At 42.0% G+C, this 14,257-nt stretch overlaps 1 protein-coding gene across 2 annotated transcripts in view; it reads left to right on the top strand.

Annotated features, from left to right (window-relative positions):
• ZFYVE1 (zinc finger, FYVE domain containing 1) overlaps window positions 1-14,257 on the top strand; it is a 28,343-nt gene that overhangs the window by 688 nt on the left and 13,398 nt on the right. For both annotated transcript variants that reach the window (XM_010566488.1, XM_010566489.1), the window contains exons 2-3: window positions 536-762; window positions 899-1,435. In XM_010566488.1, coding sequence (XP_010564790.1) covers window positions 938-1,435 — 498 coding nt within the window. In that variant the 5' untranslated portion in view covers window positions 536-762; window positions 899-937. The remainder of the gene's footprint in view (window positions 1-535; window positions 763-898; window positions 1,436-14,257) is intronic.

Here is a 14,257-nt window from a genome sequence, read left to right as displayed (position 1 = left end):
CGGCCGGCCGCTCGCTCCTCGTCGGGTCCGCGAAACCGGTCGGGGAGAGGCGGCGGCGGGGCGGGGTGGGCGCCGAGGGTCAGCCCGGAGCGAGAGCGGCTCTGTGAGGGCCGGGAGGGGAGGCGGCCGAGGGCCGGTGTGAGGCGGCAGGGCCGGGGCCCCGCGCAGCCGGGAGGCAGCAGGTCGAGACAAAGGCGGCTCGGTGCGCAGCCTGCCCTTAGCGGGCGCTGGTTTCGGGGGCCTGCTTTGGCAACTTGGGGCGGGGAAGGGGGAAAACCCATCGCCTCGCCGGCCTGGCCGCGGTAGCGGTCGTTCTCCAGCGTCGCTAGAAGGAGCGCACAAAGAGAGCGGATTTTTGTTTATCTGGCGAAGCGCATCAGGAAATTCCCAGCAAATAAATACTGTGAACTCTGAAGGAGGAGCTTAGCTGGGGAGTGAAAGCAGAGAATTTTCTAGTATTGACACAGTCCTCTGTGTGTGTACATGTATATGCACTTGTGCATTTCTAATGCCTTTTTTGCCTCTGTGTCGTCAGCTGCCTCCCTCCGATCTCTGCTTCAGGGATACCCTGTGCCCTGTCTGCTGAAGTACACCAGACTGGGTTTTTTCCTCATCACTGAAAAGACGTTATACGTCTAAGCAGAGGCAGAATGCGTACCAGCATTCGGGCATAACAATGCATGAAACCAGCCACGTTGTTTGAGTTTATTTTGGAGAAAGGAAACTTCATCTGCACTTAACAAGACTCTTCCTGGGAGGCAGGTCAGTGTATGAATCTTACAGAAACATCTATTAATTATTTAAAATTAAGTACGGACAGCATTCCTGTTGTGTTTCTTTCCCCTGTGAAAATACTAAATTTGCTACTGACTTTTACACGTATCACTGTTCAAAACAGAAACAGGAGGGAAAAACGTTGCTTTAAAGAAATCTGAAGATGAGCGCCCACACACAAACTGCAGAGAAAGGACAGAACACGACACTCCTGTGCCAGGAAAGCTATGTTTGCAGTGGGACAGATGAAGCAATCTTTGAGTGTGACGAGTGCAGGAGCCTACAGTGCCAGCGTTGTGAAGAAGAGCTGCATCAGCCGGAGAGGTTACGGAACCACGAACGGACCCGTATAAAACCCGGCCATGTCCCGTACTGTGACTCCTGCAAAGGTGCCAATGGGAACATAATGCACGCCAGCATGACAGGCTCGAGGCAGATAGCAGCAGTGAGGTGCCAGGTGTGCAAAATCAACCTCTGCATGGAGTGTCAGAAGAGGACACATGCTGGGGGGAACAGAAGGAAGCACCCTGTCACTGTGTACCATGCTGGCAAAGCCCAAGAGCAGGAAGAGGAGGAGGGGATGGATGAGGAGACCAAGAGAAGGAAGATGACAGAGAAAGTTGTGAGTTTCCTCTTGGTGGATGAAACTGAGGAGATTCAGGTAAGAACTGCTGTGGTTTGTTTGAACGGGTGAGTTCCTTTATTTTTTCTCTCAGTCTAACAGACTGCTGTGATGCATGTTTAACACTTGACATGTAACTGGCAGCAATAGTAATAAAATGAGGATAGCCAATTAAGTGGCACTAAGTGAGTATCTTGGGCCGAAAAGACACAGTGCCTTGGAGTGGCCTTGCTCATGAGTTCCTGAAAAGCTCAAGTTCATTAAAACCTTATGCATGGCAAGAGCCTCCTCTAAGAGGCTTGGTAGGCAAAGCTGGTGAAAGAATTGACTCTGTACTGAGACACACACAACTGAGATAAGAGTTCTCTGTGCGGGATGCTGATCGTTCCTGAACAAAATTGAACTGAGAGTATTGTAGGAGATATCCTGCAAATGGGAGTGCTGGCAGCCAATCTCCTACCATATGACTAGGAGTGGGCACTGTACCAAGCAGTGCTAATGCAAGACTACAGCCCCCTGCTACTCTCCTTTAGCATCAGGAAATCCATCTGATTTTTAGGAATAGGGTGAAGTAGAAATAAGGGTCCAAAGTGTGCCATCCAAGTCCTACAGATGTCGTGGTTAAGCTATATTCCTTGTCACAAATGTTATTCCATGTTAGCCTTTTGCTGAAAGAGGGGGAAATTGGCCATCCATTTGGGGTAGGCCTGCTGGTAATAATGTTAGAAATACTAGTTGACTAGGAACAGCCTCTCAGGAGGCATTATTTTAGAGAGCCTAGCATTCAATATATGCAGTTAATGAACTCTTCTGTTGGCCTTTACATTTGGTGAGCGTAAGCACTTTACAGTGTAAAAATACTTTACAAATATAAAACCAGCAACGTGTGGAAGTCACAGAGCAGGTTAGTTACACAACTAAAAATTCAGCTTTGTGTCCTGGCTTCCAGTTTGCACCCTTCATGTTAAACCTCATTCAGGAGACACTGAAAGAAAATGTGTAGTTACCTGAAGACTCAGTATCTGGTTACTCTAATTTAACATATTCATCCTACCAGCAGTAAAAAGAATTGTGATATTCTGATTGTTGGTAGATTAGTTATTTGTATCCATCATAGTAACAGTCAATGTGTCTGCCATGCATTGCAAGGAAATGTGACACAAGTATCTTGTATCTATTCTGTACTATAGAAGAGTATAATATATATAGATATATATAAAATGTACACTGTAATTACACTATAGTATAGAATAGATGCAAGATACTTGGGTCGCACTTTGGTCAGTTCAGGTGTACTGACTGACAGATTCTTGTGGCTTTTGGAGGGGAAAGGGAGGAGAGGATGACAGTCCTTACAATGCACTGACATAGAAAACACACTGTGCAGGACACCAGAGACTGTAAACCGAGTGACTGAGTTTCAGGTGTGGTAGCAGTCCTAAGTTTGTATGCCTCCCCTAAGCACACACACATTTCCTTGTAATGCATGGCAGATGCAGCTATTACTTTTAGATGCAGATTTTTCAATAATCTTCATCTAGCCAGTAGAGCAAGCTCTGAAACGCCTTACAACAGGGCTGTCCTGGAAAGCTGCTCACAAGCTGTGGCTGTGTGTGGTTGCACTGGTTTAAGTTATCTTTATACTCATGAATCTGTAAGCCTTATTGAGGAAGACTTTTGGCTGCCTCTTGCAAGCAAGTATGTTGCTATTTAAATGTCATGGGCAATAAAGCCAACTTCCTTATTGGGACAGCAATGGTCCTTTATCAGATAATAGCAATTTGATCAGAACTGGATTGAAAAAGCTCTCCAAAAATGATCTTGCTTCACTATCAGGATGTTGAATCAGAGATCTTCCATCTGGAGTGATCTTTTCCTCCTCATAGCTGAAAACTTACGTGACATCTCACAGCCAGTGTCAAAGCAGTTTGAGAGTTTTCAATTAAGATGTTTTCTGGCAGCTGGAACTTAAAGAGTGCTTGCTACTATAGTGATGTTTCTGCTAGTGAGTATGAGGACCTTTATTTAGAGAGGGCTGTCAGATGACTAGCTAGCTCCGAAGACCTCTTCTGTAGCATCTTTTGCTCTTGATAATATGGAACAGCCAATTCAGCTATAGGAAGGTGATCCTCAGTCTTTTGTGCTTGTCATTAGCAAGATTATTGCTGATAACTCGGGGAGAAATCCTTAGAATGTTATTTAAACCAACTTCTCGTCCAAATGCCAAAATAGTAATAACTTGAAATGTGGAGATTCAGGGTTTGAGGGTGTGTGGCTTTTTAAGCTTGAGCAGACAGGAGAAGGATTTATCAGAATTATGGAGTCCAGCTATCTTTAACCATCTGTTTTCTGACCTTTGGAACGTGAAGATTGTTGCATTAGTTAGCAGTTTCCTCTCTTATTTCCTGATTTGCTATCAGTGGTAGATTCTGCCATAGCAATGTTAAATGCTAGTCCTACAAAATTAGGCAGAACTAGTTATGCTGCTGAGCAAACATGATGGATTGAGATACTCGCTGATGTATACGTGTTTACAAATCTCTAAGATGAAAGTGGTTCCATGAGATGGGAACACAAAGCAAAGAGATTTCTCTTTTTAGTTTCCCTTGGAACTTGGAGTTGTTAAGCTCGAGTGGTTATGTTTCATCTCATTGTTCCTGTTGGCTTCTTGGAGGTGGTAGCTCTGAAACTGTAGGACATTTATAGCATGTAAGCAATGACTGAGCTAGTTCCAGATCCAGAAGCAATGTAGATTAATCCATAAGGAGCTGTGCCTGAGCAAATTAGTTTACCTGAGAGGTGGAGATTCTCAGCTTGGGCTCAGCACTGCACTGATACAGCTATGGTAATTCTGAGATCTGCATAACTGTCTTTGTGCCATGTTGCACAGATGTGCTGGCCTGCTCAAAGCTAGTTTGGAGCTTTTTTGTGCTTTGCAGACATGTTCTCAGCTTTCTGAGCTTATGGTTTTCTTGTGCTTGTTTCAAATCCACTTAGTCGGGAAAGGTCCATTTTTAAACTACTGCTTGTGAAGCAGTTGTTTGTAGGGAACCGATAGTAGCTTAAGTTCATATCTGTGAATTGCAAGCTTCTCTGTGATATTCATCGTAACAGCACTATGTCTGAGCACCTCAAAAAGAGATTGGTTATCTCATGTTAAGAAAATGCCATTAAAGGTTAAATCCAAGTTTGCACTGCAAGTCTGTGGAAGAGCCAGAGAGAGAGGTTATTCCTCATGGAGTCCAACCCCAGCTGTCTCGCACAGCGCGCAGCATGATGCTTTGCGACTCTTGTGAGTTAGTCCCCGGTCATTTTGACGTACACCACAAATATTCCTTTCCTTCTTCCAGGACTTATTGCCCCTTGTAAGACCTTATTGACTATTTCTATCAGAAAACAAATCTTGTCCATATTTTACAAATTGGCATCACCTGGAGTTTAGACCCCATTCTAGGTCCTTTTTCTCAGGCTGTATTACATAGTTTCTCTTTACACAGTATTAAACTTCTGGCCTTATCTATTGCATATCTAAAGCTGAGACTTCAATCAAATTGTTCTTGATAACTGCAGCATCTGTTTGTTAATTGGCTCTGGCATAGTCTATCTTCCTTGCTCATCTCTATTCAGAATGATACTGTGGGGATTACTTCCTCAGTCAATTGCTTCTGTCTTGTCAATGCTATCGTTACATCTTCCACATCTCCTCTTTGCCATGTTAGACTTAAACTGCATGCTGCCTTCTTTTATGTGTGTAAATCCCCCAACTGAATCTCCTGATCTGCTCTGTCAAGATGTCAGCTTTCCTTTCTTATCTCTAACTTGCTGAATTTTCAAACAAGCATCATTGTGTTGTCACTAGTGCTGCCCCTTGCACATGGGAGGCACTTCCCTTAAGAACTTACAGAATTAGTTCATTGATCTTTTTTAAAACTCCCCTATACTCGTGGATCTATTAAGAAAAACACAGCAAAACACAACAATAAAAACACGACTCGGGTTAGTATAGTTGTTTTGAGTCCTGATACTGTCACTTGAGCTTTTCCACTCATCTCTTTGTCTCTTGTACATATGTTTATGCACTTTCTGGAACAGTATCCATTTTTGCTTTGTCTTTATACAATGCCTTTGCAATAGAGCTCTTTAGCATAAAGCAGAGTTATGTATCAGTTGTACAGTGAACTCTATTTACTACTACTTCTGAGGCAGGGGAGAAGAAATGCTCAACAACGCATAGCAACAATTTGAGATTTCTATCTTTGGGAACAGATGTTGAGAGTTCTTACCACAGGATCAGAACTTGGTTGTAGTGTCACTAGTGGCTTCTATGGTAACACTTTGTCCGAAGCCCTAATTAAGGACTCGGCATATATACTTTAGAGAGGTAGAGAAAGTCTTTCATTGACCCCAGAAGATAGGGGACATGCTTCATTGTTATTAGTCTGCCTTAGAGTTCACTGATCTTTGACCAGAAACTAGCTCTGTCACAAGAAATTACCCAATCTCTGGGTTGCAAAGAAAAATAAAAGGTACTGACTTTGTAGCCTGTCTTACTAAGAAAACAGGAAGAAAAGGAAATTTTTCATCTAGCTAGTCACAAAAATAATATCCCCAGCACTATAATTTTTTGTGGGAGAAAGGAATATATATTAGTGGGTCTCCCCTGACATACTCACTATGAGCTCCCTTTCTTCAGTTAGCAAGGTCTTTTTGTTTTGCCAATAGTTATCTCAATTTCCTAAATCCAGCCCCATTCCTTGAGTTCTTTTTATTCCTGCTAGCAGGGTTAGACACCTAAAGGATTAAGCTCTTTCCTTCAGCAAATACTGAGCAGGATCTATATAATGCTTTGCAGTCAGTTTAGATGACGCAGAATGACCCGTAGCTCTTACTTAAATGCAGACCATTTTATACAATCATTAAATAACCAGCCTCTAACATGTAAAAGTCCATGTGTCCTCCTCTGTCCCCTCTTGTTAAAAAGTTACACGTACAGAGTGATAACTCTTTAAGGCTGCCTTGCTTTTCTCGCTCCCACTGCAAACCTGATGAAAGTCCTGTGATTTTTCCTTATTACCTACTGATTTGAGCCTGGCCAAAGTCTAGGGATGAAAGAATGGAGAGTCACTAGGAATGCTTTTTCTAGACAAGTATTCTTTGTCAGTCAGTGCAAGCCAGTGTTATGTCTTCTCTCCCAAGAGAAGATCACAATCTTTTAAGTCTTCTTGCTTGCCTCTGTAATAGAAAAGCATTTGTTTAGCAAATAGTAGTACTTCCTATGACAATCTTGCTTGATTTGCTGTTGGGGGAAAGTTTTTGTTTTGTTGGTTTTTGGGGGGTTTGGTGGGTTTTTTGTGCTTTAGGGTAGCAGAGTCAGCTGCAAGTTTCTGGGAATTTTAGTCTATATCCTGTAAACTGAAGAATCACAGCTGGTATATTTGCCATGGATGTAAAGGAGGAAGAAGAAATGTAGAAGGATCCAAGTTTTCTAGGTCAGTGTGATCTGTTGGATCAGGATATGTAATTTCTGTGCCGCATCACTGTTGCTGTACTATTGATGAGTTTTCCTCCTCTTTGTGCTTCAGAGAGGTTTTCTTGCCAAAGTATTTTTGGGAGTTTGCTGTCCTACACTCTAGGAATTTTTCTCTTATTACTTTGCTATTTGTCAGTATTCCTCCCATCCCTGTCTGTTATCAGTTTTGCAGTTCCTTCTCCTACACTAAAGTGCACTGTTTTCCTGTCCTTGGAATAAAGTAGTAGAAAAACTACTCGGCAATTGCTGGTTAGGAGTGTTCTTTCTTCCACTGGACATATACCAGTATTTTCAAGATTATTTTTAGAAGATGGGAGAGGAGCCATCCATTCAACAAATGCAGAGCTCCTTTAACAGTCTCAGGCTGACTCCTAGCTAATTCGAACATAGCCACTTACAAATATTGCTTTTCCCTGGAACTGCTCCTGCTCCTTCTTCATGATGAAGTTCTCTTGGGCTGTAACTAAAGTAAAATCTCTTGCTTGCTTCCTGTATTTCTTGTCCATATGCTGAAATGAGTGCAGGTGTAGAAGCAAAGGAGAGCATGTCACAGGTGAGAGAAGCTGATAGCAAGCTACTGTGGAATTACCCACTGTTTCATTTGAGGAGTTCCTGAACTAAATAGGGTTGGTAGGAGAAAGGGGGTGTTCTAGTCCTTCGTCTGCTGTACATCTTTGCACTTATCCAGTGAATCCTTTTGGGCTCCTGGGTGCTGCCAGCAGGAGCAGGATGTGAGTGCTTTGGGGTACATTCAAGAAAGAAAAGGGAACTGGCAGCTTGCTGTCCTCCAGCCCTTCTGTTCTTTCCATCTCCTCCACTTTCTCACTTCTGCACGGGTTGCTGGGAGGCAGATGTTGCTGCAGTATACCTTTTACTTTTTTACCTGGGTTGTTAATGTCTTGCTCTAGGATCACTTAAAGGCAGAAGTTTCATAGTCCTTTGGCCTGTCTGTCAAAACATCCTACAATTGGGAAAATAACCAAAGTAACTATTTTCTAGGAAGAGTGGAACTGTAATACCAGTAAGTTTCTAAATGCCCCTCTTCAAAAGGACAGTGGTATAAAGTAGTGTCCACACAGGTAATCTATTTACCCTTAGTATTGAGGAACACTAATAGTTACTGCATGAACTCACTCACTGACTTGCTGTCTTCTGGGCAAGTCTCTTCACCTGGATGTGCCTCTGCTGCTACAGCTGTGACGTTGGGGTGGTAATTGGAAGCTGTGTGGCTGAATTAACATCCATGGGAAACCTGGAAGGTACTTAGGATATGTAATAATAATATCTGCTTCACTGTGTACTGTTTTCTTTAAGAGTTAGATGACACTCTTAAACTGGTGTTATTTCTGCAGCGGTTGCATTTACCTTGAAGTCTTTATTAGCTTTATTAGTTTTGAGTTCTTGCAAAAGTAGTTTTTCAGCTAGCAAACGGTGGACTGTCTAGTCTTACTTCTGCTTTCAGCAGTTTCATATAACTCAGCTGTCATCTACAATGGTAACTTACCTGGTAACAGCAATATTTCGGTCAATATTGCCTCTTGAGTTAGGGAAGGAGTCCAATCAAATTGTATTGCCTCCCATCCCCTTACGTTTTTTCCACCACTGTCTTAAAACCTTTGAAATAGGGTCTCTCTCTTTGGGTGGGGTTGTTAAGCAGGATTTAACTCTTACCTATTTGTCTCTTTCAGGAAAGAGTCCTGTAATAGACAGACATGAGCCTCAGACATGGGCAGCCTCCACCCTTCACTGCAGGGACCTGTTGAGACTTATTCTGTTAAGCTCTGTACAAACCCATGAAAATACTGTCCCTGAATACCTTTGCCAAAGCTGTGGGAACAAACAGCATAACTTTGGTCTGAAAAAGATATTCAGTTCAGGGACACTATTTTCATGGGTGTGTGCAGAGCCTAACAGTACAAATTTCAACAGAACCCATAGGCAGTACTGCAGTGAAGGCAAATAAGCAGGTACAAAAAAACTTCAGGTTAGAAAACACCCCTAATATAAATGCTTTCCTTTGGTTGAGCCAGACCTGCACCCAGCGTTGGGAATAAGATCAAAACTACCTGAAGCTGAGGTGGAGTGTTGGAATCTAACCTTAAATCTTCGGGGCCTGTCTGTTCCCTTCTTTATTCTGCCCTCCTCGCATCCAGTGTCAAGTCACTCAGTTTGGGCTTGAGGCTCTGTAGGACTCTGATCCTGAAAATGCTGATGTCCAGTGTCAGCTTGGCTGAAGTCTAGGAGATTACTGAGGGCAATGATGATAAATATATTTAAGTGCTTGCTGGGTCAATGATTAATAACTTACTCCTGAATACCATAACTACTGGTATAACATATGCAATTTTATAAACTAATCCACTGACACAGCCCTCTTGGGAAAACTCTCCCAAGCTACCATAAAATGTTTACATAGTAACAAGTAACCCTTTGAGCAGTAGAATTAATGAAATCTATTTTCTGAGATGTCTGCCCCCCATTATCCAGTGCTTATCTACATCTTCTGTCTTTTGGGTAAGCAGCAGTATGTGTGCTATCATGCACCAGCCAGCATGCTTACTGGCTAGCAAGTATGGGTGTGACTGCTCAGCTTACTATTGTATCTTGCTGGCTGTGTGGAGTGGGCAAGAGACAAGCTTTTTTCTTCAGAAAGGTTATTAGAGTCTGTCTTCTTTACTCTGCTGTTTATTTTCATAAAACTTAGAAAATTTATGTTTTAGAGGCACTTATTTCTTTATCAAATATGTCTATGTGATTGGATTATGGAATTTATGTGTGGAGGACTTAAGTAATAGCATAAATGACATTTTCTATGGGAAGTCATGCAGGAAAAACGGTATAGGAGACAAACCAAGGTAGGAAACTAGAGCTGCTTGGACTTGTAAGTCAGCCTTGATTCTTCTTGAGCCCCTGCTTATGATCAAAATCTTCTCTCTTGTTTAGAGGCTTCTAAAACCTGGGAGTGAGTAATGACGTCCTGAGGTCCCTTTCAGCCTGAATTAGTCTATGGTCTTAGTGGAAACAGGGTTTGAATTATGATAGTAGAGCTGTGAGAGTGGCCCTGGACTATGTCATGGGTTTCATAGCAGAGAGTTTCTCTTCCCCACAGGGAGCTACCCAGTCCTTTTTCTCACTTGGTAGAAAGAAACTTTTGGGAATATCAACAAGTTTCTCCTGGGGCAAAAGCAGGGACTTTCCAGCTGCTCTTTTAATAGCCTGTTGCACTTGAGTTGCTGGGGTGAGCCAGCTGCACTTCTTTGCATTCATGCAGTGCCTTTCTGGGAGTGACTGTGAGGAGCTCTGCAGAGATGTGAATTTTGGTGGCAGCACTGTACTGTATTTTTCTCAGATTTGTCTTATAGGCTGTAGTTAAGGGAAGAAATCTGCTTTATAGGTTTCTCTCTTGTTCTTTTCGACATATGCTGAAATTTTGATGTAATGACCTAACAGTAGGACCTGGGGCTTTAGACATGCACCCATAAGACATTTGTGTGAATCTACGTCTGCATAAGAACCCAGTTTTTTAGAGTTAAAACAAAACTGCCAGAATTTAGAAGCTGTGTCATAAAGAACTGGTCTGTGTTGAGGTGGGCAAGATCTGACAGATCTGTTCCGTTTCCAGGTTTAATGATTGATATGATACTCTGTCCTCAAGATCAATTACCTAAAATTGTCAGTTTTGTGTTTCAGAAGTTCAGGGCTGCTTAAAAGGTTGCAGATCTTGTTTTAGCTTGCTTTGCCATTTCTCCCTCTGATTTCAGGTGTTAGTTTGAATTCTTTTAAGCATTATCTTTTTAAAATGTTTTCTGAACCGTGAGCAGAATTGCTTGTATTGCCAGTGTTGCTTGTATTGCCAATGCTTTAAGGGAAATATTTGGTTTTTTTTCACTTGCTTGTTTTGACCGCTTGTACTTGGAGACTGATTTGTTTCAGATGTTTGCAATTTTATGCTGGTATATAGTTGGATGTGCTGTTACAAATCTTGTAGCTTATTTTTCCATTAATTGAAAAGCGTGTTAAATTTATATCCTCTTTATTGATCTAGTGGTTGATATCAAGATATTGTTGTTCGCTGGTTGTCAGGCAAGTCTAATGACTCATAAAATTAATTATTTGTATGATGGTATATTTCTTGATTGCAGAAAATGTATTTTAATTATTAAAAATACTCTGTTAAAATCAGGCCAAGCAAAGAGTAAGATTTCAAAATGCAACAACAGAAGTACCAATGTAAGTCAAAATGGGAGTGTAAGACCAGCAAACGAAGGCACTCTGAATACTATGCTAAGCACTCTTGATTTTTGTTTTGAGGTACTGTGTTGTTGTGGCATAGCTCTGGCTTTGTGCGCCATTTCCATGAATATTAGCAAGCCTTAAAGGGTTCATGAAGAGTTTTAAAAGGAGAAAACTGTGGTAAAAATGTCTGATTCTCTTAATGTGTTTGTTTTGTGTGGAGGCAGATTTAAAGTTCTGTGAGTACAGGTCATTGGAAACTCTGTTCCATTTTATGGATTTTGTTCATAAGTTTTTAACATGTTATTGTTTTAATAACATTGTTTCCAAGAAATTCATAGGCAGGAATGTAATTTTAGCAGTTCTTGTTTCTTCTCTCTTCCTAAACAGTTCTACTTTTATTATGGCTCGGATCTAGGAGACTTGTTATGTTAGGTATAATAGCTTGCCAAGTATGGGTGACAAGGATGCTTCAGATCTAAATGCATTCTATGGCAGCATGGTATGAGGTTTTGTGTCCTCCTTAGAGAGGACTTCAGGTGTAAAGTTCTCTGTTTTTCCTGCTGAAGACCTTTACCTTCAGTTCAGCTCAGCTTGGGTGGAGTGACTGCATGGGGGGCTGGATGACAGCTGCTAACAGAAATGTAGTTAAAACTATAAAAGAAGGCTAACCAGGATTCTAACCTATGATGGAGTAAAAACTCTTCTTTCTAGAAGAGAATCTTCTTCTAAGAGCTGTAACAAAAGTGTAAATGAGTGTCTGATACTAGAAATGGCAAAATAGAGAAGGGACAGGAGAGATATGCCTCTTGTCTTAGGTTAGACATAGAAAGTTTTCATTCTTAATTGACATTGCTGTGCAATTTAAGGAAGGTTTCATACTCTCTGCTGCTCATGTCAGAGATGTGGAGCTCTTGGGCAACGTGGGAGTGGACACAGCTGTGGAAACATGAGTCCTTTGCACATGGAGCAGAAGGTGGTACTGTGCAAATTTCTTTAGAAATGAGGAGCAAAATGGAGAAGTGGGACTTGAGCCCAATGGGGGTTAATTAGTACTTCGACACTTATTACACCCACTCTGACTTTAAATGTCTTAAAGGAACTTGCTCAAGGGAAGTAAATTTGGCTACTGATGTGGGGATTGTTGTGGATGGTTCTTTGAGAGTACCATCCCTGTGCTCAGCAGTGGTTAAAGAAGACAAGTGCGCAAGAGCAAGGAACACCCAATGACATACAAGCATATTCAACAAAAGGAAGGGGTTATTTTGGTTGTATTGGTTTGGTTTTTGGTTTTGTTTCTTTTCTCCCCCCCCACCCCACATGGAATTTATTGTGACAGGATGTTGCAGGATCCAAAACTATGAGTATGTTCACAAAGGGGTTAGACAACCTCCTAGAGGATGGGCCTACTGGTTCTTTACCAAACATGAGTATCTAGATGCAACCACTGTTTGGGAAGTCCTTTGACATCTGACTACTGAGAGTAGTAGTATGCTACTGTGGTAAAACATGCTAGGAAACATTTACTTTTTTAATGTCTAAGTTATTTCTCACCCATTACTGAGTCCTGTGAGACACAATATAGGACTAGCTGGACTTGGGTGCATTCTTGTGCTCCTGGGTGACTTGCTTGTCCGAATCACTCGCGAGTTCTGTCTCAGCAAGGAAGTCTGAAAAAGTCTAGAGCCTTAGGAGGGGATAACAGCTCAGTGCTTTGGGTGTCTGATTTTATATTCAGCATAACTTTTCTGCTGGAGTGGTCTAGAACCAACTTTTCTTCTGTCTGGGTCAGCAATCCAGCTCTTCTTCCCACAGTATCAGCGGTTGTTAAAGTACATTGAATGCAAAAGACGACTGGTGGTGTGGACATTTGCGTTAGCTCAGCTTGGGACAATTTCAACTGCAGTGGAGTTTGAGTTGACTGCTGTTTTTTTACTGGTGGGAATGCATTGCAGAGCTACCCTTATTCCTGTGGTCCCTATTATCCTTTATGTCTTCTGACATTACTGACTCAGCCCCTTCCACAAACTCTCCCAAACTGATACCAGAATAACAACCAGTGCTGCCTGAAAGACCTTCGTTATTAGTTGTCCTGCCAATACTTACGCAGCTGTGCTGTCCAGGGAGTACGTAACCTCTGACTCTGGCAAAAAGAGGCTCTGCCACCCTTATGGTGAGAAGTCTAGGAGGCAAGAGTTAACTTCTTCTCCAGATTGTTTTGTTTTTATCATGTTCCTTTTTGCTTACATACACATAATATTATTATATTATCAAGATCTGTGAATGTTTTTAGGAGCTATGCTGTGAACCAAGAACTTCCTTTCATCCACAGAGACATCTCCAGAGACACTAAGAGAAAGAGCATCTGTCATCTACCTGCCTGATGACAAGCTAATAATCACAGCTACCAAAAAAGCAGACCCTTTCTTGTGCACCTGTAACTCGAGTTTATCTTGATGTCTCCTGCAGACACCAGGAAAGATTCTACTGAGAGGGTTTTGATTTCTCTATTTCCTGTTTTCTTCCACAATATGAGGCTGCCTTGTATGCTTTGAGTCAGTGAGAAGATACTGCAGCCCCACAGTCCACAGTTTTTCTTTCTGAACGCTGTTCCCAACCACAATCTGGCACACTGGTTATTTTTTGGTTTTTGGCACGCTGGCTGTTTTTTGTTTTCCTTCATAGTCTAGATTTGACCAGAGCGAATGGGGCTGGCTGAGCCTTAAACTAATTTGCTAATCTAAGAATAAACTTGTTCAAAGAAACCATTTATTACCTCATGGCCTCTGTGGATCATGTATCGTGAGACCTTCCAACTGTACTTGTCGGGGTGAAATAGCCAAGGAACTTCCAGAAGTTGAGAGGCAGACGAGAAGAGATGGAAGGCCTGCTCCTTTCAGCTGACAGGGATTCCCTGAGGAGGGAATCGTGACTAAGGAGGTGAATTTAATCTTTCTCAAAAAGTGCCCCTGTCATATTCTTCCCTGTCACATAACACGTGGATAAAACCTGTTAGAAGAAGAAAAAGCGAGTGCTAAACAACCATAGCCAGAAGCATGAAACCTTTAAAAGCCAAAGCCATATTCTGCAACAAAAAC

This window comes from Haliaeetus leucocephalus, unplaced genomic scaffold (assembly GCF_000737465.1).
Source record: "Haliaeetus leucocephalus isolate CR32 unplaced genomic scaffold, Haliaeetus_leucocephalus-4.0 Scaffold213, whole genome shotgun sequence".
NCBI classification, from domain to species: Eukaryota; Metazoa; Chordata; class Aves; order Accipitriformes; family Accipitridae; genus Haliaeetus; species Haliaeetus leucocephalus.
This window is presented reverse-complemented; position numbering and strand designations above follow the sequence as displayed.